The sequence below is a fragment of the Molothrus aeneus genome, chromosome 10 (genome assembly GCF_037042795.1).
Source record: "Molothrus aeneus isolate 106 chromosome 10, BPBGC_Maene_1.0, whole genome shotgun sequence".
NCBI lineage: Eukaryota > Metazoa > Chordata > Aves > Passeriformes > Icteridae > Molothrus > Molothrus aeneus.
Window position 1 is genome coordinate 6552375 of NC_089655.1, and position 22210 is coordinate 6574584.

At 50.4% G+C, this 22210-nt stretch overlaps 1 protein-coding gene across 1 annotated transcript; it reads left to right on the top strand.

The window, feature by feature from the left end:
* The first annotated feature begins 1834 nt into the window (after positions 1-1834).
* On the top strand, positions 1835-18240 carry EFHD1 (EF-hand domain family member D1). The gene is made up of 4 exons (XM_066556406.1): positions 1835-2188; positions 9682-9829; positions 15453-15587; positions 16587-18240. Exons 1-4 carry the CDS (start codon positions 1893-1895, stop codon positions 16719-16721), a joined length of 714 nt encoding a protein of 237 aa, XP_066412503.1. The 5' UTR covers positions 1835-1892; the 3' UTR covers positions 16722-18240.
* The last annotated feature ends 3970 nt before the right edge of the window (positions 18241-22210 follow it).

Below are 22210 nucleotides of genomic sequence, written 5' to 3' on the forward strand. Positions count from 1 at the left end.
TAGAGCTGGAGCAGAAACATCAGAGCTGGTGGAGCTTGTGGGGCTGGAGCTGGAATCACTGTAGGGCTGGGACAGGACTGTGTGTCTGTGATAGGAATTATGGAGCCAGGATAACAACTTTAGAGATGGAGCTGGAATCAGGGAAGGGAAGGGAAGGCCATGCGAATCCCTGCCATACCTTGCTTACTTTTCCCCCTCCCTTGCTTATCGCTTTCCTTGCCTCTCCTACCCCCTCCCTCGCGGCCTTCTCCCACCCATAGCTGTAGCCTAGAGCTCTATTTCCACCAGATGGCAGCCTGGCTTTGCAGTTGCTGATTTCACCCTCAGCTACTCTTTTCCCTGGACACCCTGCAGGCAAGAAGCACCTTGTGTTGTTGGGCTCGTTGTTCTTCAGGGTGGCCAGTGATCCAGGCAGAGCTCCCCGCTCTCCTCCTCATTCCTCTCTGGTGGAAGGTGCCACGTCTCTCCATCACAGACGTGGCACCGCGTGAGGGCAATGCGGTGTGGGCATAGCACATGCCACCCCTTCCACACAGCAGCCCGTTTTCAGGCAGTCCTGGATATATAATAATATATATCCAGGTAATATACCTGGAGTGGCCTTCCTGTGTCACATGCTGTGGTGAACCTGCAGCCGTCCTGAGCCTCCCGACCCCTCTCTAGGGCAGCCTAGAGCTGCCCAGGCAGTACGTAGGGGCAAGGTGGCTGCAAATGGCTTCATCAGTCATTTTCTGAGTAGGTTTGGTGGGAATGAGCTTATCCAAGAGGGTCAACTGCAGGCCACCACATCAGAGAACTGCTTCCTACCTGCCCGGAGGTGTCAAACAGCCACATAACAGACGCTGGGACCGGTTCCCCGTGACGCACAGGCTCGGGCACGCGGGAGCCACAGGCAGGCGGCGTGTCCGAGCCGGTTCTTTTCTCTCCCCCTCCTCCCCGGTGGGTAAATCCCATCAGCCGCCACCCTAAACCGCCCCACGCCAGCCCTAATACCATCTCGAGTACGCCATCAGGCTCACATCAGCAAGGCGAGGGGCTGACAGTCCTAGGAGGGACACCCCTGCAAGAGCCGGGGGACAGCAGAGGGGTCATTGGGCACTCTCCTGGGAAGGGCGGCTGGGGGGGCGGGAAGAGGCCGCCTGCTGCCCGTGTTCTCTGGGGAAGGAGAGGGAATCCAGGCCTGAGCCGAGCTTTGTCCTGGGCTAATTTTAGACCAAGGAGGTAAGAGAGGGGAGGCGCATAGAGGGGCTTAAGGGATCCCTCTGCCCTGGTGCAGGGCAATCCTGATCTCCGTCATCCCTACAGCGCCTGGTGAGCCGACGCGGTCCCGCTGCTCTCCCCGAGCGCGGGGGCTCCCGGTCGGGTTCGGGGCACGTCTCGCCCCACAGAACGGAGCGGAGCAGGCAGCGCTGTGGGGTATACGCGGTCTGTGCGTCCCAGCGTCAGTGCAGGGCCCTGCTGTGGGGAGCGGGGGGGACCTGGGGAGAGCCCCATCGGTTAAGGGATGCGTCAAAGAGTGACCATGGAGTGGGGGGGTTCCCTGCACGACGATGCGGGGAGACAGTCTGTGTGGGTCATCTATATGGGGATGGCTGCTGTGTGGGAGAGCATCCATGCCAGAGGTCAGCCTGGGGGACAGTAGCGCACCACATGCGCGGGGTACCTGCGCATGCAGTGGCGGCAATCCCCACGCCCCCCCCTTTCTCCCCGTCCCGCCGCTCCTCCTTAAGTGCCCGCCCCGTCCCAGCCTCCCTCCGCCCCGTCCCGCCCCGTCCCGCCCCGCTCCCTCCAAGCGAGGGAATAAAGTTGCGCACCGGGGCGGGCGGTCCTGGCTGGAGCGGAGCGGGGCTGAGGCGGGCAGCAGTGCGGTTCGCCGGCGGGAGCGCCGGGCCATGGCCTCACAGGAGCTGGCGCAGAAGCTGCAGCGGCGGCTGCAGCTGGAGGAGAGTGGGGCAGCGGTGGAGGGTGAGGCAGAGGCGGTCAAGGGTGCGGCGGCGGCCGAGGAGGTGGAAGATCGGAGCTGCTTGACGGCCAGTGCGGGCGCAGAGCTGAGCGCTAAGCTGTGCCGGCGGCAGGACATAAACGAGGGCGCGGCGCAGCCCCGGCGGGCCGCCGTCTTCAACCCCTACACCGAGTTCAAGGAGTTCAGCCGCCGGCAGATCAAGGACATGGAGCGCATGTTCCGCCTGTGAGTAGGGCGGGAGCGGGGTGGGGGGCTCGCTGCCCGGCCCGTGGGCTCCGGGGCTGGGGCTCTGCCTTCCCCCGCAGCCCCTCCCGGCGCTGGCCCCCGGGGGCACATCTGGAGAAGGGCAGCCCGCTCTCAGCGGCACGCTCTCATTTCTCCGCGGTTTTGCGGTCGGGCTGGAGGAAGCCGCGGCGCGTTCGCAGCGCCATCTGATCCCCAGATTGTCCTTGTGCTTTGCCGGCGGGGCTCGTAGAGTTTGCCTGGGGCTCAGCCCTGCGTTTAACTCACGGCCTCTGCTCTGCTTGGGCTTGGGTCGGCGGCTGTTTCTGGTGGCACCCAGGAGCGATGGCTTTGCGGGATGCGCTGGGTGGGACGGTGGGAGAGCACAGGCAGTCTTCTGCCCCACACCCTGGGGTACCAGGTGGGTCTATGTCCTGAGGCCCGGCAGAAGCGCTGGACATTTGCCCGAAACAACTGCGACCCTGAGCACCCCTAGCAGTCCTGCTGGCTCTGCCTGGCAGTGTCCTAGCGCCACGCAAAGTCCTGTCTGCCGGGCTTAGTGCTCCTTCCCGTGCACCCAAGCAAAGGCTGAGCACAGCTTCCTCTTGCTACTCCTTTCGTGGGGGCTGGGATGGGATTCCCCTCCTGGCAGGAAGGTTTGTGTTAAAGTCAAGCTGCTGCTAGCCACGGGGAGAGCTGCTTCTGTAAGCAGAAAGGCTTGGCCCTCCCCGGGACCACGATCCTGCCTTTTTCTCCCCTCCAGACTCTGTCCTGCTCCTGCAGTTAGGCTGTGTCTGGGTACCTTTGTCTGCACTCAGTTTTCCCTCCAGCACCACAGACCCGTGGGCTCCTGGGGACCAGTATCCTCCCAGCCCCACAACAAGCTGCCAGATTGGGAGGGAGCTGCTGCCAGGCAAGGTGTGAAGATGTACTTCACCTTATGGAGGTGATTGAAGTGAGATTTGTACCTTGTTAGATCATTGTTCTCCTAGCTGAAAGCTGCCTTGGGCACCTTGGATTGTTGTGAGGCTATCAGGAGCTGGTTGAATGCTGTCAGCTCCCAGCACTGCGGGGTGTTGCCTGTCCCAGCCAGGCTGTTGCCACAGGAGACCAGGCGATGGGCTTTTGTGAGCTTACTGGAGTTTGGAGTTCTTTGTTGCACAGGCAGTGTTGTGTTGGCAGCTGGTGCAGGAAGCGAGGTGGTCCAGGCAGGACTGCTGCTCCACTCTCTCCTGTGTCCCTTTTCACTGTGCTTAAAGGGGATCCCACTCTATGGAATGCTAAGACATGGTGCTGTGAGGGCTGGAGGACAAACAATGCAGGCAAGGCCTGAAAGCTGTGCGTGAGAGCCTGGACTGGGCAGTGGCACTGCCTCAATAGGGAAGAGGAAAGAAATGGCGGTGGTTTTGGGAAATAAAAAATGGAAGAGCTGAATTGCAGCCTAATTTTTCAACAATGAGCTCATTAAACACTAGCCTTGTAAGCAGGAAAAGCTAGGCTTTGCAGTTGAATGCTAATCAGCTGGTCAATGTAGCTGGAAAGCATTGCATACCCTGTGAGAACTGCTGATGCCAAAGGGGGAGAAGGTGGGCTGCGTGCTCCCCTGTTGTGTTTCTTGGACAGGCAGCCAGGAAGCCGTGTCCTGGTGTTCACTGTTACAGGCACCTGAGGTTTGCAGTGGCAGAGGATCTCGTCTTTGGTCCATCTGCTGCCAGTGACCTGTGTCAACTGTTGGCTGATGTCACGTGCTCCATGAGGAGAGGAAATGCTCCCCTTAATTCCTGTCAGTCAGAGCTTGAGTTAATGTGATTAAGGCTTTAATTCTCTGTATGGCTTGTTGGCCCTGGCCACCACAACTCGGGGTCTTTCTTACATCCCTCTCTCAACGGTTTATTTTTTTTCCTTTAGTGTCTTCTCATTGCCACAGGATGCCAGGTTTCCACTATGAAACTTCCCATCCAAAAAAATGTTTCTTATCAGTTTAGTGGGACTTTTAAATCTGTAGTTCAGACTAAATTTGAACCTGTGGTCCTGTGCATGATGTGGGCTGGGTCATGGTGCTCCAGCTGAAAAGATGTCCTGGTGATAGCAGCTACCCTGAATGCCTGTCAGGGCATCCCATGGTATGGAAGGTGGCAGTGACTGCCACGGTGGAAGCAAAGGACTCATCTGAAAGTGTGAAATATAGTGCTCCATCCAGTGCTGTGTGCTGCTAGCTACACCTGGAGCATCCTTCCAGAGCAGAAATAATGCTCTTTGCTCTGGCTGCTGCACTTGGGCTCACTTTTCCCCTTCTCTTGTTCAAGCCTCCTCTTGTCAGCATCTCTCCTTTTTGGCCCCATTCCACTGGAGATGGGGTGCAGGTATCTGCTGGAGTGCTGGGTGCAGGCAGCTCTCAGGATGGGTATTTTTTTGGTAGAAACCAGGAAGTCTGTAGCTCGGGCTAATTATAATGTGACCTAATTAGCTGCCTATTCTGACAATATGTGAGGACCACGATAACATCTCTTTTCTGAGTTGTCTAAGTGAACTCTCAGGGCCTCTGGAGTCTCACAGCTCCCCTTGGTGCCATCTTTGTCCAGGAAAATGGCAGAGGGGAGTGTGAAAGCCAGGCAGTGAGGCTCTGCCTGGCAGGAATGACCTTTATGAGAAATGTAGGGGGGAGGAAAACAGAGAGCAGCTTCATCTGTGGGGCACGAGGGAGTGGAGAAATTCCAGTCTTGCTATTGCTTTTTATATCTAGGGAATTTCATGTGTTGCCCACACATTGCATAAGTGCCTTGTATCTGGCTGATAGGAGAGGCTGTGATGTCCCCTTGCCCTCCTGGAGCCACTTAGGAGCCACTTTGCCAGATGCCCCAGCCTCGTCTGACATGCTGCAGCAGAGCTGCTCTCTCCAGAGCTGCCATGGGCTGTATGTGACTGGCTGTCTGTGGATTTCCAGTGGGCAGGGAGGTTATTCCCATGGGGACTCAGCCTGGGCCTGCAGGTCTCGCCTGATGTCTTGGAGAAGATCTTGGTGGAGGAGACTCTCATCTTGCCCTCATGTCCCTCCAAGAGCAGGAGAACTCCTTCTGCCTGGGCTGGGAGGATGAAGCTGCATGTGGCCGAGGAGTCTGTTCCTGTCCCCACCCTGGTATGGAGGAATTGTTTCCAAAGCTCTTGGCAATAGAATAGACTATTCCATTTGGAATGGAGCATCAATGATCACATCTAGTTCGACTGCCTGATTGCTTCAGGGCTGACCAAAAGTTAAGCCCTGTTATTAAGGGCATTGTCTAAATGTCTCTTTTAAACACTGACAGGCTTGGGGCACTGACCACCTTTCTAGGAAGCTGTTCCACGGTGCGACAGCCCTCTTAGGCTGAAAGAAAGGCTTCCTCAGGTTCGGTCTGATCTCCTCTGAGGCAGTTTTGAACCATTCCCATTTATCCTGTCACTAGATATCAGGGAGCAGAGATTAGCACCACCTTCTCCATGTAAGGTGAAACACAATGCTCAGAGGGAATAAAGTGCTACTTAGGATTTGAAATATTTAAGAGGAGATTATTACTTTAGCACCATTATTCCAACTGCTTTACTTCAAAGCCTCAATTAGGCCATTGCAGCATACAGGAACTGCAGATCAAAGTATAGGTGCCCATAGTATGCAAAGCAAGGTAAGGTGCAGCAAACACGTACAGGGAGGGCAGGTTCTCATTCCAGCTTTTCTCAAGCCATGTGAATGTTTAGAAACCGCTCTTTGATCCTTCGGCATCTGTAGTTTCTCATTCAGTTGTCCTTTTTTTTTGTTAAGTGGGGTTTTAGAGGCAGCTGGAAGATGACTACAGAGTCACTACAGGTGATGCAGTCCTTGGCATCTCCTTTTTCCTCTCTTCCTGATCCCTCTTTCTTCTGTGATGTAAACCCCCAGCACCTGTGGAACACCAGTGCAATATTTTTACTTGGGCAGTAATTCTGCCTAACAGACACTGTGCTCTTAAGCAAGTCTGTTCAGCAAGTATTCCCTCCTTCCTCTGCTTTTGTGTCCTGCTTTCCTCTCCCAATGCTTCAGCCAGGCATGCTCTGCAGTCCGGGTGGAAGCGAGCCAGCATGAGAATCTGGGTGCATCCTTGTTGCAGCAGATTTTGGCAGCCACTGCTGTGTCTCATTGCTGCCAGGAACACTGCTGTGACAGCAGCGTGGCAAAGTTTCATCACAGCAGCCACGGTGCCCGTACTGCCTGCGGCATCCCAGCTGTTACACGTGGGATCTGCTGTAGCCAGGGCACTGACCTGCTGCTGGAGTGGCCTTCCTGTGACATGAGATGTCTGTGCCTGTTGACACAATTCCCCTCTGTCTGTAATGCCTGTGCATCACTTGGGTGAGGCTTGGCTCGTGCCCCAGGGAGCTTTGAGTGTGAAGGAAGCAAAGCCACAGCAGGACAGTGAGTGATGGCAGGGCTCACCAGGCACCTGAGTGCTGTGTGCTCTTGCTGTGCCACTCCTGGAGTTCAGGTTGGGATGGCTCCCCCGGATGCTGGGGTGTGTTTAACTTGCCCTGGTGCTCTGTTCCAGCTCTGCCTGTGAAGGTAATGGCTGTCCATCACCAGGATGCAGGCAGCTGTGTGTGAGAGGTGTCCGGGACTGTCTGAGCCCAGGGCCCTGACAAGGGGGCTCCCAAAAGGCAGACAGGGGAGTTTTTTGATCTCTCAAAAGGCAGACTGTGGGGTCTTTGGTCGGACTGAGGTGTGCTGGGAGCCTCAACTGACCAGCAAGGTGCACATTGCTGGTCAGTCCACAAGTCTGCATTGTGCCCCACAGTGCTGAATGCCTGTGGTCTGTTGGGGATGGGTGGTGGGGAATGAATAGTGCTGTTTCTTGTGCCATGTAAATATGCCTCTCCCTAAATAGTCTGGCTGTGCAGCAGCTGGGTGGCTGTACCCAGGTCCTAAAATAGTTTGGCTGTTTTAGGAGGCGAGGGGGCAGGGAGGGAATGTAGCAGTTTGCAGGGTGCTGCCATTGTGTTTCAGTGCCCCTCTGTCTGGCTGTCCCTGAGTGCAGGGGACTGGTAACCTGATTTCTGGGTGCTTCTCAGCACCAGCTGTACTCATGCTCAACGCCCATTGTGTGGCTATACAGAGTGCTGCTCAGCCAGGCCCGCTGTTGGCAAGACCCCATTTCTCACAATCCTGGCTTTGTCCTGCCTCTCTGCAGGGATGAGCCCTGAAGCTGTGCCCCATGCTTAACCCTTTCAGGGCAGCATATTGGCCTCTGGGCCAGTGTTTACCTACAGGTAGTGTCCATAACAGGAGGGTGAGATGACCACAGCAGGCGCAGGCTGGGCTTGTGCCCTACTTCTGCCTTCATCTCTGTTACAGAGGTTCTGTGTGGGGCTGGGCAGTGTCCCAACCCCAGATGAACAGCCCTTGGAGGGGACCTTGGTATTACTTTGCTTCTGCATCCAGCCAAAGGGCAGCATGAGCCTGCTAGGCCCCCCAAAAAATCTGCAACCCCAGGTGCCTTTCTGCTATTGCACATTTTGCTGCTGTGTCTAATCAAAGGCACTGCATCTCCAACAGTGACAGCTCTGCACCCTTTCTCCCAAACTTGAAAGAAAAGCAAATTGACAATTAAATATTGCACTTGCTATGCTTCTGTGATGTCTTAGAAGTGCATCTCAGTGCTGGGTTGGGTAATGCTGTGAATGTGCTTTAATTAACTGACACCTTCCTTGCTGTGAAGAACCTGCTGTACTTCTTCCCTGTGACATCCCAGGTCTGTGACCTGGTTTCTGCTCTGATGGAGGTTTCTTTGCTAGCTTTTCAGAAGGCAGTCCAGCCTGGTGGGCTCATGGGTTCTCTGGGTATAGAGAGTGCAGGCAGATTGGTAACAGGGGCTCTGTGCCAGCCTAGTCTGGCAGTTATGTCCCTGTCATTGGAACTCTCTTAGTTCTGGGACCCTTGGAAACTAAGAGCCACAAGGAGTATCAGAAGTACTTGTGGGGGTGGTGGTACTCTGGAAAGTCATGGAGGCCACCCTAGTCTGGGGAAAAAGTATGTTGTGCTCATGAAAGCAGGGGCAGAGATCTTGGCTGCAGCTCTGCCTTGTGCTGCTCATGCTTGTATGCAGTTTGGGGCTGGTGGCTTTGTTTGTGCCTCCCTTTGCCACAGCTTCCTCTGTGGCTGTGAGGTTTTTCAGCTGGAAAGAGCTTTCTTCCAGGGTAACCACAACTGTGCAGATCTTTGTCTGGGATGGCTACAGCCCTCATTTCTTTGGAAGAGCACTAACAGTCAATAAAAGATGATGGGTGGGGGGCTTTGGCTGGCTCCTGCCCACTGAAAAGCTTCAGCACTGTGCCTAGGGTTTCCTTCTGAATGGCTGAAAGGATTTAACTCTGTCAGGGTTGAGATGGTGGCAGGGGGGCAGTGGCAGGCTGTATGCCAAGGCTGAGCCCAGCTTGGGAGACTCTGCCCTGTCCTCTCCTGTGAAGCCCTAGCTCTGTGCTGAACCTTGATGGCAAGACCAGGATGAAAGAGGGCTGTTGAGTGGCTGATAACAGAGCACCCATCCCTGAAGCTTTTGGACTTTGAGAGCCGGTGATAGCCCTGCTGGGTGTGAAGCTCTGGTTGCTGGATGGGCCGGATGCTTTACCCACACCCACAGCAGATGTTGGGAGGAGTTGGTGCAGAGTCCTAGGCTGTGCACAGCAGATCACTTGCTGCCTCCCCATCCCTAAAGCACTCCTCCCCTTGCACGGGTGCTCTCCTCTGAAGAGTCCTTGCAGTCCTTCGTGCTCCATAGGGAGCATGGTCCCGCTCTAGTCTTGCTTCTGGTGGTGGGCACTGGTTTCCTCTGCCAGCCTGACCCTGTGGTGCAGCCCTGGTACCACAGCCCTGGCTAGGATTGCTGTGGTCCCCTGGAACTGTCTTTCTGCTCTGCCCAGGGACACAGAATAAACAGCTGCCCTGAAGTGCAGCTGTTGTGGTGGTGCTTGTTGTAGTACAAAAGCATTTTGGAGAGAAAAGATCTTAACAGCTAGAGGGGGAGAGTTTTGCTTACAGAGAAAGATTGCTTTCTGCCAAGAGGTTCTGCTTGGTCTCTGCTCCCTGTTTCTCCTTGAAACTAGCAGGAAACCTCGCAGCAGCTGACTCTGCATGCCTTTGCCTCGCCACATTGGTGCATGGTGTAAGCTGCGTGCAAGTTGCCTTTGTGCTGGACAGGCAAGTGGGTGAAATGGAAATCCCACTGAGATAAGCTGAGTTCCTCTGTGCTCCTTCTGTGTGGGTTGTTTGGTCTGAGCTCGCCTGAGTACTTCTCTCTTTGGTAAGACAGCTCTGAAAGCTGACAGCTACTTCTCTGAGCTTAATATATCTCAGCACTGGCCATGTCATGCAGCTTCCACTCTCCCCTAAGCTTTGAACCACACAGTGACTTTATCCATGTGCATGGTTCCTCTTCTGGGTGGATGAGTATGGGGATGATGATGGTTAACCCTTTCCCCTTTGCACCCTGCAGGTATGACTCAGGACGGGATGGATATATCGACCTGATGGAGCTGAAGCTCATGATGGAAAAGCTGGGAGCCCCTCAGACCCACCTGGGGCTGAAGAACATGATCAAGGAGGTGGATGAAGACTTTGATGGGAAGCTCAGCTTCCGTGAGGTGAGGGTGGCTGCAGAAACTGACAAGGATGTGGGGTTGAAGGAAGAGGCAGCTGGGCCCCATATCTGTGGGCTGTAGGTAGCCCTCTCCCCTCTGTGTTTTTCCAGTGCTGGGGTGCAGTGGAGAAGGCGGTGAGCTTCCCCATGTCAAGGGTGTGGAGCACTGCTAACCGCCATCTCCATGTGGCAGTCATGGTACCTGACGCCAAAGCTCTCCAACCTCCCTGCTTGCTTTGGAAGCACATTTGAGCCCTGTTTCAGCTGCTGGGAGTGCTCACTGAGCTCCCTGTTGTAGCTGGAGGGAGTTATGTCCCTTGAGTTTCCAGGTCTCATTGCTTGGCTCCTGTGGTACAGCAGCTGAGGCCTCATTTCAAGTGCAGTGCAGGAGCTCTGCTTAGAGCAGCTCATCTCATGGGACACAAAAGGCTCTCTCTTCCAGCTGGTATTGGGACCCTCTCTGCATCATGCAGTGACCAGCCATGGCAAGCTTTATGAGGGGTGGTCACCTCCCTGCAGCAAGGAATAAATGTGTGGATGCAGCAGTTTGGCACTGCATGCTGGCTCAGCAGCACAGGGACACAGCTCAAACAGGTCTGTCTGTTACCACTGTATTGTGACGGCTGGGAGGACAGGCCAGGATCCTCTGCCTGGCAGAGGAAGAGAGGAAATTTGAGCAGTGACCTGCATGTACTCAGGGGTACCCAAATCATCTCAGCAGAAAGGGGGAATCCAGGTACCAAAAGCTCCTGTTGCATCATCCCCTCCTCTCAGACTTTGGTAGCTGGCTCGGTCACAAGCAAATGTCACACTTGTGGCTTTCTGAATTAACCCACAGCCTCTTAGGTAGCAAGAGGAGGGGCAGCACTGTGTATGTCCTGCACCGGTTTTGAGGGCTGTGCTGCTTCCTTCTGTCCTGTGGGATGCCTGCACTGGACCCCAAGCAGCTGGGCTCCCTAGTTTGTGCAGGCATGAGGTTCTCACCATGCCTCTTCCATGGTAGGGCTCTGAATGTCAGGCTTTCCACTGTAGAAGTTTGAGAGCTTTGTCAGTGCTGGGAGGGAGGATGAGCAGCCAAGGCCTGTGACTGGCTGGGCTGGTTGGGACATAAGGGGTGACTGTCACTCATAGAGCTGCTGCACCATCTCTGTGCTGGCACATCACACCATATTCCTCTGCTTTTGTGCCCCAAGGGCTTTGTTGGATTTATTTCACTGCAAAAAGGCAGCACAAAAAGACAGAGGCCAAAGACTTGGGTTGCAAGAGAGGAGAAAGGATATGCAAATTTGGGAACTGAGAACCTGTCCCTGAGTTTGCTGCTGCCCGGTCAGAGGTGAACTGGAAGTAGCAAAGAATCCAGTGGAGCAGGAAGAGCACCATGCCCATGGCCCCAGGTCTCTGATTGCCAGATCACTGTGTAGGCTGAGGAGCCCTCTGTGTGCATTCTGGGCCTCCCTTCATTTCAGGTGAAGAGCTGGGAGCAGCCTCTGGGCTTGCTGCAGGGGCTCTCTCCCATGGAAGAGAAATACCTCTATCCTCAAGGCCCTGAAATGATGTCCCAGCATCAGTGGCATGGCATGAGTAGCAGAGCAGCTCTTCTGCTGCCACCTGTTTGGAGCACAGCCTCCAGCAGGGGTGCCTGTGCTGCCAGCCCCTGGCATGTGGCACATGGCAGCTGGTGCTGTTCAAGTGTCTTGCCAGAAGGGAAAACAATGATCATGCAACAAGCTTGAGAGGCCCATGGGTTGGAATGAGGGAGCATCGCTGGCAGAGCTCTGGGGACAAATTACACAGCAGCTTTGGCAGACACACAAAGCTTCCTGTGGTAGAGAGGAGCAGGATGCTTCTTGCCTTGCTGCAGGTGTGCCCTGTCCAGCTGCTGTGTTGAGGCAGAGGGCTGACAGGGAAGCAGGTTTCCTGATGGGTCAGGAGACCTCAACCATAGGCCTGTCCCATTCTGCTTCTCATTGGTGGCAAGCAAGCATGTGGAGGGTGACTAAGCTGACTCAGGTTATTCAGATTATCCCAGGAGAAACCTGGTTTAAATGAGTATCTGAACTCAGTAGGGTGCATCTACAGCACTGGAGGGCTCCTGTCTGCCTATCCAGAGAATACCAAGTCCTGGCATACCTGTGTGAACATACTCTTCTTTTGGCCTGGCCACAGAATTGGTAGGGACCTCTTTCACCTGCAATAGATAACCTTTTTCTACTGGTTTGAGTAGTGTCCTCCCATCCTAGATAAGCTGTTGCCTGGCAAATAGGCTGCTGATGAACCACAGGCCCTGTTAGGAAAGCTGCCTTGTACCATTGACCTTTGAACGTCCACCAATACATTAACAATTAACTGTACAGGACTCCTGCCGTGACTCAAGCAATGAAATTTAGGCTTAAAAAGTTAAGGTATAGTGGGGGGGAAAAATCCCCACAGCTCTGACTGTCTAGTTCCATCATTACCACAGGAAACTGGAGTTAATTGCTGTGATATTAATGTGTAATTGGAGCTGCTACCTAGAACCCACAGAAATCCTCCCACTGCCCCCCACACCCTCACCAGCTGAAATGTTGACTCACATGATTTGTTTGGTACCAGGGTTGGTGCAAACCACATCCTTACATAGTGCTGCTTTTCTGGCAAGCTGTTGTTGCAAGGCTACTGCTGCTGCCTGTCAGTCCCACACCTTTCCTTGCATGATGCCCAGCCTGGCTCTGTGGTGTAGATCTTGGGTCATGAAGGATGTGACAGCAGATACAATTTACCAGGTTAGGGGTTGGAAAGTGTGGGTCATGTTGTCCTCTTTGAGAGCAGAGCTTTGAAAGGTACCTACCTACATTATTCACTTTTGCTTCTCTGTTGACATTTCCTTGAGACTTAGCTGCACATGGCGTGTCCTGGGCCCAGCAAGGGTGTTACACAGGCTGGCAATGGGAGCTGAATGCAGATTGCTGGTGTTCTCTAGTTAGTAAGAACCAATACCTCAAGGTCTGTGTGCTGGAGCGATTGCTGCTGAGCTCCTGTAGGAGCCAGCATGATGTCCCATAGTGCACCTTGCTGGATCCTTGGGACTGACATTATGCTCTGTCCACCCTAAGCATGTTTTAGTCCCAAGTTTCCTTTAACTCAGCCTGCCCTTTATGGCCACAGCAGCCTGTATTCTTCTAGACGACTGCTGCGCCATCCCTTAGTTTCAGGATGATTCATGTTCACTTGTACTCATGACCTAGTCCCTCCCCAGGTGACAGCTGTATCAGACCTCAGGATTGTGCTGTCTTCACTGCTCTTTTCCAATGCCAGGAAGTGGGACTTTCAGGGTGGAGCAAGAGGAAGCATGACTAATTCCAGCCTAGCTGCCAGCCCTCTGTGTCACAGTGCCTGGTGGTGGCAAAGGGGAACTAGCCAGAGCCCAGTGGATCTGAGCAGAGGGAGAGGATGTCTTGGGGAGGATTTGGTTTCTTTCCAAAAGAAACCATTTGTTTCTTATGTGAAAACCAGTGAACCGCGTATTTGGTTTGTTTCTTACGTGTATTGGGTTTGCATGGCCAGGTTTTCATAGCAGGGGGTCTACAAGGAGTGAGTGGCTTCTGTGAGAAGCTGTTGGAATCTTCCCCTGTGTCTGGTAAGCCAAAGCCAGCTGGCTCCAAGACAGACCTGCCACTGACTAAGGTGAGCCAATCAGGAATGATAGTAATGCCTCTGTGATAGCATATATAAGAAGGTTAAAAAGTTCTTGTGCAGAGGTAATTATGGCCAGAGGAGCCAAAGGTTCCCCTGCAGCCTGTGATGCAGACTGTGGTGAAACAGGCTGCAGCCCATGGAGGTCCATGGGGATGCAGAAATCCACCTGCAGCCCATGGAGGATACCCATGCCAGAGCAGGTGGTTGCCTGAAAGGAAGATGTGAACCCATGGGAAGCCCATGCTGGAGCAGGGGAAGGATTCTTCTCCCTGCACAGTGGCAGGAACAACCTATGAAGAACTGACCATAACCTCCATTCCCTATCTCCCTGTGCCTCTGGACACAGGAGGCAGAGCTGGCAAGGAGGGAGGGGTGAGGGGAAGGTATCTTTAAGAATTATTTTTCTTCTCATCATCCTGCTCCAATTTTGGTAGTAATAAATTCAATTGATATCCCCAAGTTGAGCCTTTTTTGCCTGTGACAGTATTTTAGTGAATAATCTCTCCAGGGCCTTAGAACTCATGAACTTTTGTTATATTTTCTCTCCCCTATCCAGATGAGAAGGGGAGTGATAGAGTGACTTCGGTAGCCTGGCATCCAGCCAGGGTCAACCAATTACAATGTGTTTGGAGAAGGAAAATTCCCTTGCCAAGGCCAGCCTGCTTTCTGCTTGCCCTGTGCTGAGCACTCACAGGTTAAGGGGCTGTTGCATGGAGCAGTGCCTGGTGAGCTGCCTGTGCAAGAGGGCGGCCAGCGCTGCTGTCATATCCACACCCTTCCTCATGGGAGGCCTACCCAAACTCTTGCATTCCCACCAGCTTCTGCGAGCAACTTGAAGCAGGGCTGTCTCAGTGTGAATGCTGGGACTCTGCTGCCCTCCTCTGGGACAGCTCGGGCTCTCCATAGGAAACATCAGAGTCCCCAGCCTGGCAATCTGAGGAGCACAGCACTCGAGATATTTGATGTTCCTGTGCAAAGGGATTTCAGGGCAAGCGTACCTGGTATCTGGCCTGGCCTGAAGTGCTGCATTGGCACAGCTTTGTTGCTTTGTGCTCCTTTTGTACCTGAGTGGGTTGTCCTTGTGTCTGTTCTCTCTGCACTGTTCCAATAACAGAGACACCTCCTGGGGTCACCAAGAATAGCAGGGAGTTACAGGGCCTCCAAAAGTACACCTAGAACTTCCACATCTTAATCTGGAGTTTGGTTGGCAGGTGGACGGTGGTGCAGAGGTCTTTATTTTTAAGCAGGCAGGTTTTGTTCCTTCTGTTAAAACAAAAAGAAAAGGTATGTTTTTGTGGAATGCAATATAACTCTTGTTTTCATTTCCCTTTGCAATTCACTTCCCAATATACACTCTGCTGTAGTGACTCTGGATTTGTTAAATGAGCATGGTCCAGTGCAGGACAGAAGTTTCATGCTACCTTGCTCTGTGGACACTTGTTCAAGCCACTCTGTTACAAGGGCATGTACCTGGGCTGCAGTTCTGTCTAAAAGGACTGCACTAATGCCTTGATTCAGGGAAGCATTCAGCCTGAGGTGAACTAGAGCTGTGTTTGCCCTGCTTTCAGTGTCATGGGATGTGACCTGAGTCCCTAGAACACTGGGGAAGCTGGTGGAGGGCTTGTGAGGGCTTATGGGAACATGAAGAGCTATATCTGAATGTGCCCAGTGGTTGTACTGGGCAGGTGCAGAGGTCATCTCCTTCCTCTGGCCATGACCAGGGCTCTGATTCCTGGGAAACCTTCTTTTCCTCTGAGATTCCTACTGCTTTTAGTCTGTAACAGAACTGTGTACTGGAGCACAAGCTCCTTGCTGCCACTTGGTTTATATAGACCTGGTTTCCTTTGCTCTGAAATGTGAATTCTATCCCCCTCCAGGTGATTGTGCTGTTTGTATTTTAAGTTATTTGAACCTCAGTGAAAAACCTGAATGTTTCCTCTCTGTCTTGCTAGTTCCTGCTGATTTTCCATAAAGCTGCAGCTGGGGAACTCGAGGAGGACAGCGGCCTGTTGACTCTCGCAAAGCTCTCGGAGATAGATGTATCCATTGAGGGAGTCAAAGGAGCCAAGAACTTCTTTGAAGCTAAGGTATGATGTGGCACAGAGGAATAGGAAAAAACTCAGCTGTAGCTGAAGCTCAGCTACTCATCTGTAGCTGGGTTTCCTTTCAAATTTTGTTGCACTCTAGCTAGAGTCCTTCTGTGGCTCAGTTAACACACCAGAGCAATGCCTGGCTGCAACACACCAGCAGTGACTGGCTGACCTGTGTCCCTGTGGCTGGAACTAGGTGGCTGACCTCTTTTAAAGACAAAAGTGTCCTAAAAAACTAATGCAATAAGGACAGAGTTTTCCCATTTTGCAAAACCTCCCTCAACCAGAACACTCTGAGTTTCAATGGTGAACGGAGTGTTTTGGAGTGTAGGATTTCAGATATCTCTTTCTCTGTAACCTTTGGAATCAAAATAATTCTGCAGGGTCCTGGGGTTGGCAGAAAGAGCTGTACACCATCTGAAGCTGACAAAGCACCCTTTCTGAAAGCTCTCTTGGAGAGAAAATAATCCTGCTTGTTTATATAAGAAGTTTTTTCCCAAGAGCCTAACACAGCTATTGCACAGCAGATGTACTGAGATGAAAGCTGGAAAAATAGCCAGCAAGTAAACAATGTCTCTTTGATCTGCAGATTATCCATGGTGTAGTATGATGTTCTCAGATTTGGCTGTGATTCAGAGTGTTTTCTGCAGTAGTTTCTCCCACTGCATACTCACAACCTATGTCCTGCTGCCTGGTAATAGAAATAATGTATGTGACCCAGTATGGATGGCCTTGTTTTGGTCACTTGTTAGTGACTTATTAGTAAGCGGCCTTTCTTTTGTTGATGTTAAAGTAAAGGAAAGTAAGAGGTATTGTGTGTAAATACTCAAGCATTGCGGTGTAATTAATACTTGAGCTGTCCTGGCAAAGCATCCCAGCAAGCACTGGGAGGTGCAGCAAGCACTTCTGTGTTGCTCATCTGGGAGTAGCTCAGGCTTTGCCTCTTCCTCTGATGCAAGGCTTGACACTTGTTTATTTTCTCTCTGTCTCGTAAAGGCTCAAGCCCTCTCCTCAGCCAGTAAGTTTGAAGCAGAGATAAAAGCTGAGCAGGATGAGCGAAAGCGGGAAGAGGAGGAAAGGAAGCACCGCCGAGCAGCTTTCAGGGAGTTAAAGTCTGCATTTACCCAGTAACCAACCAGCCAATATGCACTCTGAAATTGCACACCACTTGGTACGTTTCCCAGATCAGGGCTCTGCCTGGACAGAACTGCTTGGATCCTGCCTAAAACTCATCACAGCTTTGCTAGCCTTCCTTTCTGGAAGATCCTCCTGAGCTCCTAAGGGCACAACTCTCGCAGTTACTATGCATTTATAATGATGTGAATAGTGGGGGCTGTGTCCGGGCTCTTTGCTCTGAACTGCTAGGAGCACATGACCCTAAAGCAGAAACAGCAGGTAGCAAATCCTGGGTGAGCACTGACAAGTGTCATGTTTGCCTACTTCATTCTTTCCTATAGATCCTTTTTCTCTTAATCCTGTATTAATTCATTCCTTGCTTACAGGCAAGTAGTGAGGTATTGTGTAAATCAGGGTGTACAAAGTACAGTTTGACTTCTGTATGTTTGTACTGCTGTTGGGTGTTGTCACCCTTTTCTTATTCCTCAAAGCCCCGTGCCACAGGCACCATGAAAACACTGTGAAGAGAGAAAGATAATTACTAGGGACATGGATCAAATTCATTATCATTTCCTGTAGCATTTTCTGCCACCCAGCATGTTGAAGAGTCTTCCAGTTTCTCTTCTCTGAAGTGCCATAGTAACAAACCCTTCAACCAGAGGTGAGATTCCCCAAGACTTCAAAGGGAAGAAGCTGGCTCTCTTAAATGAGGAATAGAAAACTGAGTTGCCTGACCATTTATCTTCTTTCACATTCCATCACATTTAGTGTACTGTACAGCTTCACTGTTACTTTCCAGGCTTAGGCAGCTGTATCTGTTTTTAGGGGGTATTGTCAGCTGGACAATGCAATTGGGATGGCACACTGGGCTTTTCTATTTGGAAATTTGCTTGTAGCCCGAATCATGAAGGTGACATTGTTTGATTTCATTAGAGGCACAACAGAGGACACCAGCACAACATACTGAGCACCCCCTGCTCAGAGAGCAGGGAGGTGAGCACATTTAACTGAACTGAATGTTGAGGGCTTGCATTATACTATTAGCCATTTTTTCTTGGAAACACGGGGACCATGTCCACAAATGTTGAGATACCCACTGCTTGTCTGGATATAAACCCTGTCAGTCATGGCAGGGGAACTTCCCTCAGAGACCTCTCTCAAGACATGGATTTGCTGAAATTCAGATTTTGCCTCTGCTCTTGCCCAAATTCATGGCAAAATGTTAATTTTTTTTTCCCAGAACAAAACTCACCAGTCATCTTTTCACTTGTCTCTTTTGCTTCTTAAACTGTGAGCACTAAACTGTGAGCATGGAATAATAAATAGAAAAACCTCTACTCTTTAATGTCAGGTGAAAGAATTGCTAAACGATTAAACTGTGTATATATCTTCACAGATTATATTTTATAAATCACGCTTTTGTAGCTAAATATTTATAATTAAATGTTTTTATACTTTACAACAAAGCAGATAATTTCATCTTCAATTATTTCTCCTGTTGCTGAAATGTAAAAATAAAGCATTGTTATCTCCAGTCTTGTCTGTGGCTTATTTCAGGTCTTTGAATATAGCATTTTTCACATATTGTAATAGTAATCCCCCAAGCTCGGTGAGTGGGGGAAGTGTTCAACCCCTTCTTGAGAACTTCCTGTTCTGCACAGCAGTTCTGGTGTAAAAAGCCCTAATGTTTGCATTCCCTCAGAAAGGGACATGGCTGTGTAAATACTTGAAATACTGCCTACTGCTAAATGTTGACATCTGAAGGTTGTCAGCCTTTCCTTATCTTAAAATAGCCTCTGTCTCAGCCCCCATAGTGCCCCAGCTGGGAGCTGGGCAGGTTGCTTCAGCTGGAATTCCTTTTGCATTTCCTGCTTCTGCCTTTATTAAGGGAGAAAAAAGAAAAATACATGGCTATGTGAAAATATGTCTCCAAGCATTTTGTTTCTACTATTGCTGATCTGCTAAGTTTTGCTGGCATGGCCACACTGAGGTGGGGGTTCAGGAAAAGGTTTAACCATGCCTTGTTTCAGGTCCAGTGATGAAATAGAAGCCATAAATATTTTATTCCATGCAGCTCTGCTCTGTGCCAATACATTCACTGTGTCTATGAGTCCTTGGGTCTCAGAGGTCAGGTAAAATCAGGGTGAAGGTTCCTTATTCTCTATTTCCCCAGGAAAATTGTGACACTGCAGCTCTTGATTTTGTTGTTGTTGTTGGTTTTTGTTTTTGTTTTTTTTTTTTTTTACAGCATAGCAAGCACTGCTGAGTTCTGCTGCTTTGCACATGCAGCTGGGTAAGGAGAGGGTGGAAAAAGGCTTTCTAGTGGTTTTATTTTAATTGAATTGAGTCAACTCCAGCTGACAAGTTTCAGTAAGGAAATGAGTATTGTCTATGGTTTTGTTCAATTCAAATGGGTGCTGTTAGTTGGGACCTGCATTCAGTGCAGTGAACAATCAGTGCTTTTGGATGTGCTTTATTTGGAAGTGGCAGCAATGTGTGTTTTGAAACTAGCTTTGCAAAAATGGACATTGGGAAATTAATTGCTTTCCAAACTGTTCTATTTTACTAGTAATTCTTGGATTAGATAACCATGTCATTAGGTTATGCAGAAGTACTAAAGAGAAGTTGCCTAGCTGTATCTCCCACCTAAAACCATGTGAAAACACTTAGTGGTATTTACCTGTAATTTATCTATTACAATCCTTGATGCTCTGTCCTTTTAAGCCTGATGTCACCACAGGTGGCTCTCAAAGGTCCTGGCAATCCCAGCTCTCCTTAGTGATGCCTGCTGGTACATTAATGCCTCTCTGGTATCTCTGACATGCCACAAGTGACTCTTAAGTCAGTGATGGCAAGTAGAGGAGCTTGATGAGAAACCTGTTGTGCTTAGTGGTCTTTCTCAGAAGGGACAAACACTTGCCTCAAGTATTTCATGTGTTTCACTCATCTAGAATGGAAACTTCAGGTAGTCCTTGATCCCTGAAGGGATTTTGTTTAATAAAATGTTACTTTCCCCAGAGTAGGCAAAGTACAATAGAGGAGTCACTAAAACTTCAGCCAGCACCGAGGGTGGGTTCAGCCTGTCTGGATGCTCAGATTGCAGTGGATTTCTCAAGGATGCTCCTGTCACAGTCATTGTTGTTGGCTGCAGGGGACAGCCTATGGCAGCAGGAAGTCTCACCTAAAGAGCTCAGTGTGGTCACAGCGGAGCGAAAGGGAAATGGTGTGATCAAGCTCTTCCTGGCTCAAGGTTCGGGTTTATCTGTGAGGATTAAGGTGACAAAATAACATTTTAACCTTAGGGGAGTGTCCAAATAAACCCAAGACATCTAAAAGTAATTGAGTGTTGCAGAAGTAGCAGCTTGTTTATGGTATTGTGTCTTTCAGCACAAGCCACCTGAGGTGACAGATGCATTGAAGTGACTGACTTTAAAAACTGCAGTTGGATGTTTGCCTGCTTTGCTGCTGTTTTCATTATTTTTAGGGATGTGACAAATGAGGACATGGAAAACAGGCTGCTGAGAACATATTGATTCTTCCCAGACAAAATCCCTGGTTATTTCAACAAACAGGGGAACCACTTTTCCAAGTAACAAAATGCAGGAGTGGCAAGGGGAAACATGACTGTGACACATTCTTCTGGGCTGCTTTGTGATCATTATTGATCATTTCAAAGCTGTGCACTGTGTTCATAGCCCTACCAGTGTACTGAGGGAGATAGGCTCCCGCATCCAAGCCAGAATGGGTGAAAACGAGGGGTTAGTAAGGAAAGTTTATAGTATGTTGGGAATGCTGCTTCCCTGCACTTGGGTTTTAATAGTGTGAATGAACTGGCACAGTAATCCAGGGCTCTGAAGTACATCATGCCCTTGGTACCCAGACTGGCTGCTGGGGTGATTTCACACCTACACAATATCAGCTGACATTCTGTCATTGAGCCATGCAGGAATTTTACCGCACGGGTACAGTCTTGAATTTTCATGAGATTCTCTCTGTTCTGCTTGAATGAATTGTGGAGTATTTAAGATGCATCTGCTATTACCAAAAGATTGTCATCTGAGTTTCCTTGAGGTATTTTATGGAAATGCCAAGTTCTGCAGATGAGGAATGTTTCAGATGCTTCTTGAATTTGAAATTGGGGTTTTTTTTTTTTTTTTGGTCTCAGTAATATAATGTTTGTGCTAACTGGGATTAAAAAATTTCCACAAGTGCTAAACATCTTCCATCTCAGATAAAGGTTGTCTTAGAGCATGTGAAAATATTTTTGAGTGCTCAAACTCACATTTGATAAGTAGAATAACAAGGCACAGCTGCTTCTGCAATTAAATTGGAAGTTCTCACTGACAGCTTGAAATGCAGCACGGTTTTCCTCCCTCCCTCCCTCTCTTTATCATTATTAGTATTGGCTCAAGCTGTGTGACAACAACCAGGGGGATTGAATACAGCTTATCAGAGGCCAGCCCTTTTCTAGGGAGCTTTGCTTTTCCATACCAGCCTCCTAATGGAGAAATTCCATTCTAGTTTTTTTGGGTGAGGTAGTCCTATGTAGCTCTCAGCTAAAAATAAGCCCCAAGAATTACAGGCTTTCAACCCATTAGCTCACAAGAATCACTAGTATTCACTGTTGCATCATTTTTGGCTGTCATTCAGTACACAATGACAAGTATTTATTCACCTAGAAGAGGATGGAGAAAGCTACATGGGTTGTGGCTGACATCATGATTAGAGTGAAACTGTTTCAGCTGAAAACGGTTATACCTTCAGCAATGCGTAACAGCCAAGAATAGTTTTTTACGCTGAAGCAGCCACATGGGGCTATTCTGCCTCATGTACTAATATGGGTTTGGGGACTAAAAATAAACTGGTATTTTTAGCTGAAGAAAGTTTGCCTTGAGCTCCTGATTTTTCCATCAGAAGAGTCAAAATATGTATCATCTAATGCCCTTTTTCTGTCAGCAGCAACAGCAGCTGCTGCTGCCTCCCAGGGTGACTCCCACGGCAAAACGTCCGGGTGAGAGCAGGTTCAGCGCCTGGGCACTGAGAGTGCTCACACACGGTGGCTTCTCACAGAGATTCTCGTGGCCACCGATAAAGCAGAATTGCCTCATGGAGCCACACAGAAGAAACAGATAAGGCTGGGAGCCACACTGCGCTGCTGAGGCCGCCTGTGTGTCTGAGACAGTGGCGGGAGGGTGGCAGAATCACGGAATCATTCCGGTAGAAAAAGACCTCTGAGATCATCGAGTCCAACCTGTAACTGATCTCCACTTGTCAACCAGACCAGGTGTTCCTTGAACACCTCTTGAAACAGTGACTCCATGACCTCCCTTGACAGTCCCTTCCAAGGCCTAATCACCCCTCTTGTGAAGAATTTCTTCCTAGTGTCCAACCTAAACTTCACCTGCTGCAGATTAAGGCCATGTTTTCTTATCCCTTGTTCCCTGAGAGCAGATCCCAAGCCCCCGGCTGCACCCTCCTGTCAGAGGGAGTTGTGGGGAGTAGGA

Bases quoted from the DNA above. Each gene is read 5' to 3' on its own strand.
- EFHD1 (XM_066556406.1), top strand. From the start codon at position 1,893: ATGGCCTCACAGGAGCTGGCGCAGAAGCTGCAGCGGCGGCTGCAGCTG. The intron at 9,830-15,452 runs GTGAGGGTGGCT...CTGTCTTGCTAG, and splicing joins GGAAGCTCAGCTTCCGTGAG to TTCCTGCTGATTTTCCATAA. The intron at 15,588-16,586 runs GTATGATGTGGC...TGTCTCGTAAAG, and splicing joins AGAACTTCTTTGAAGCTAAG to GCTCAAGCCCTCTCCTCAGC.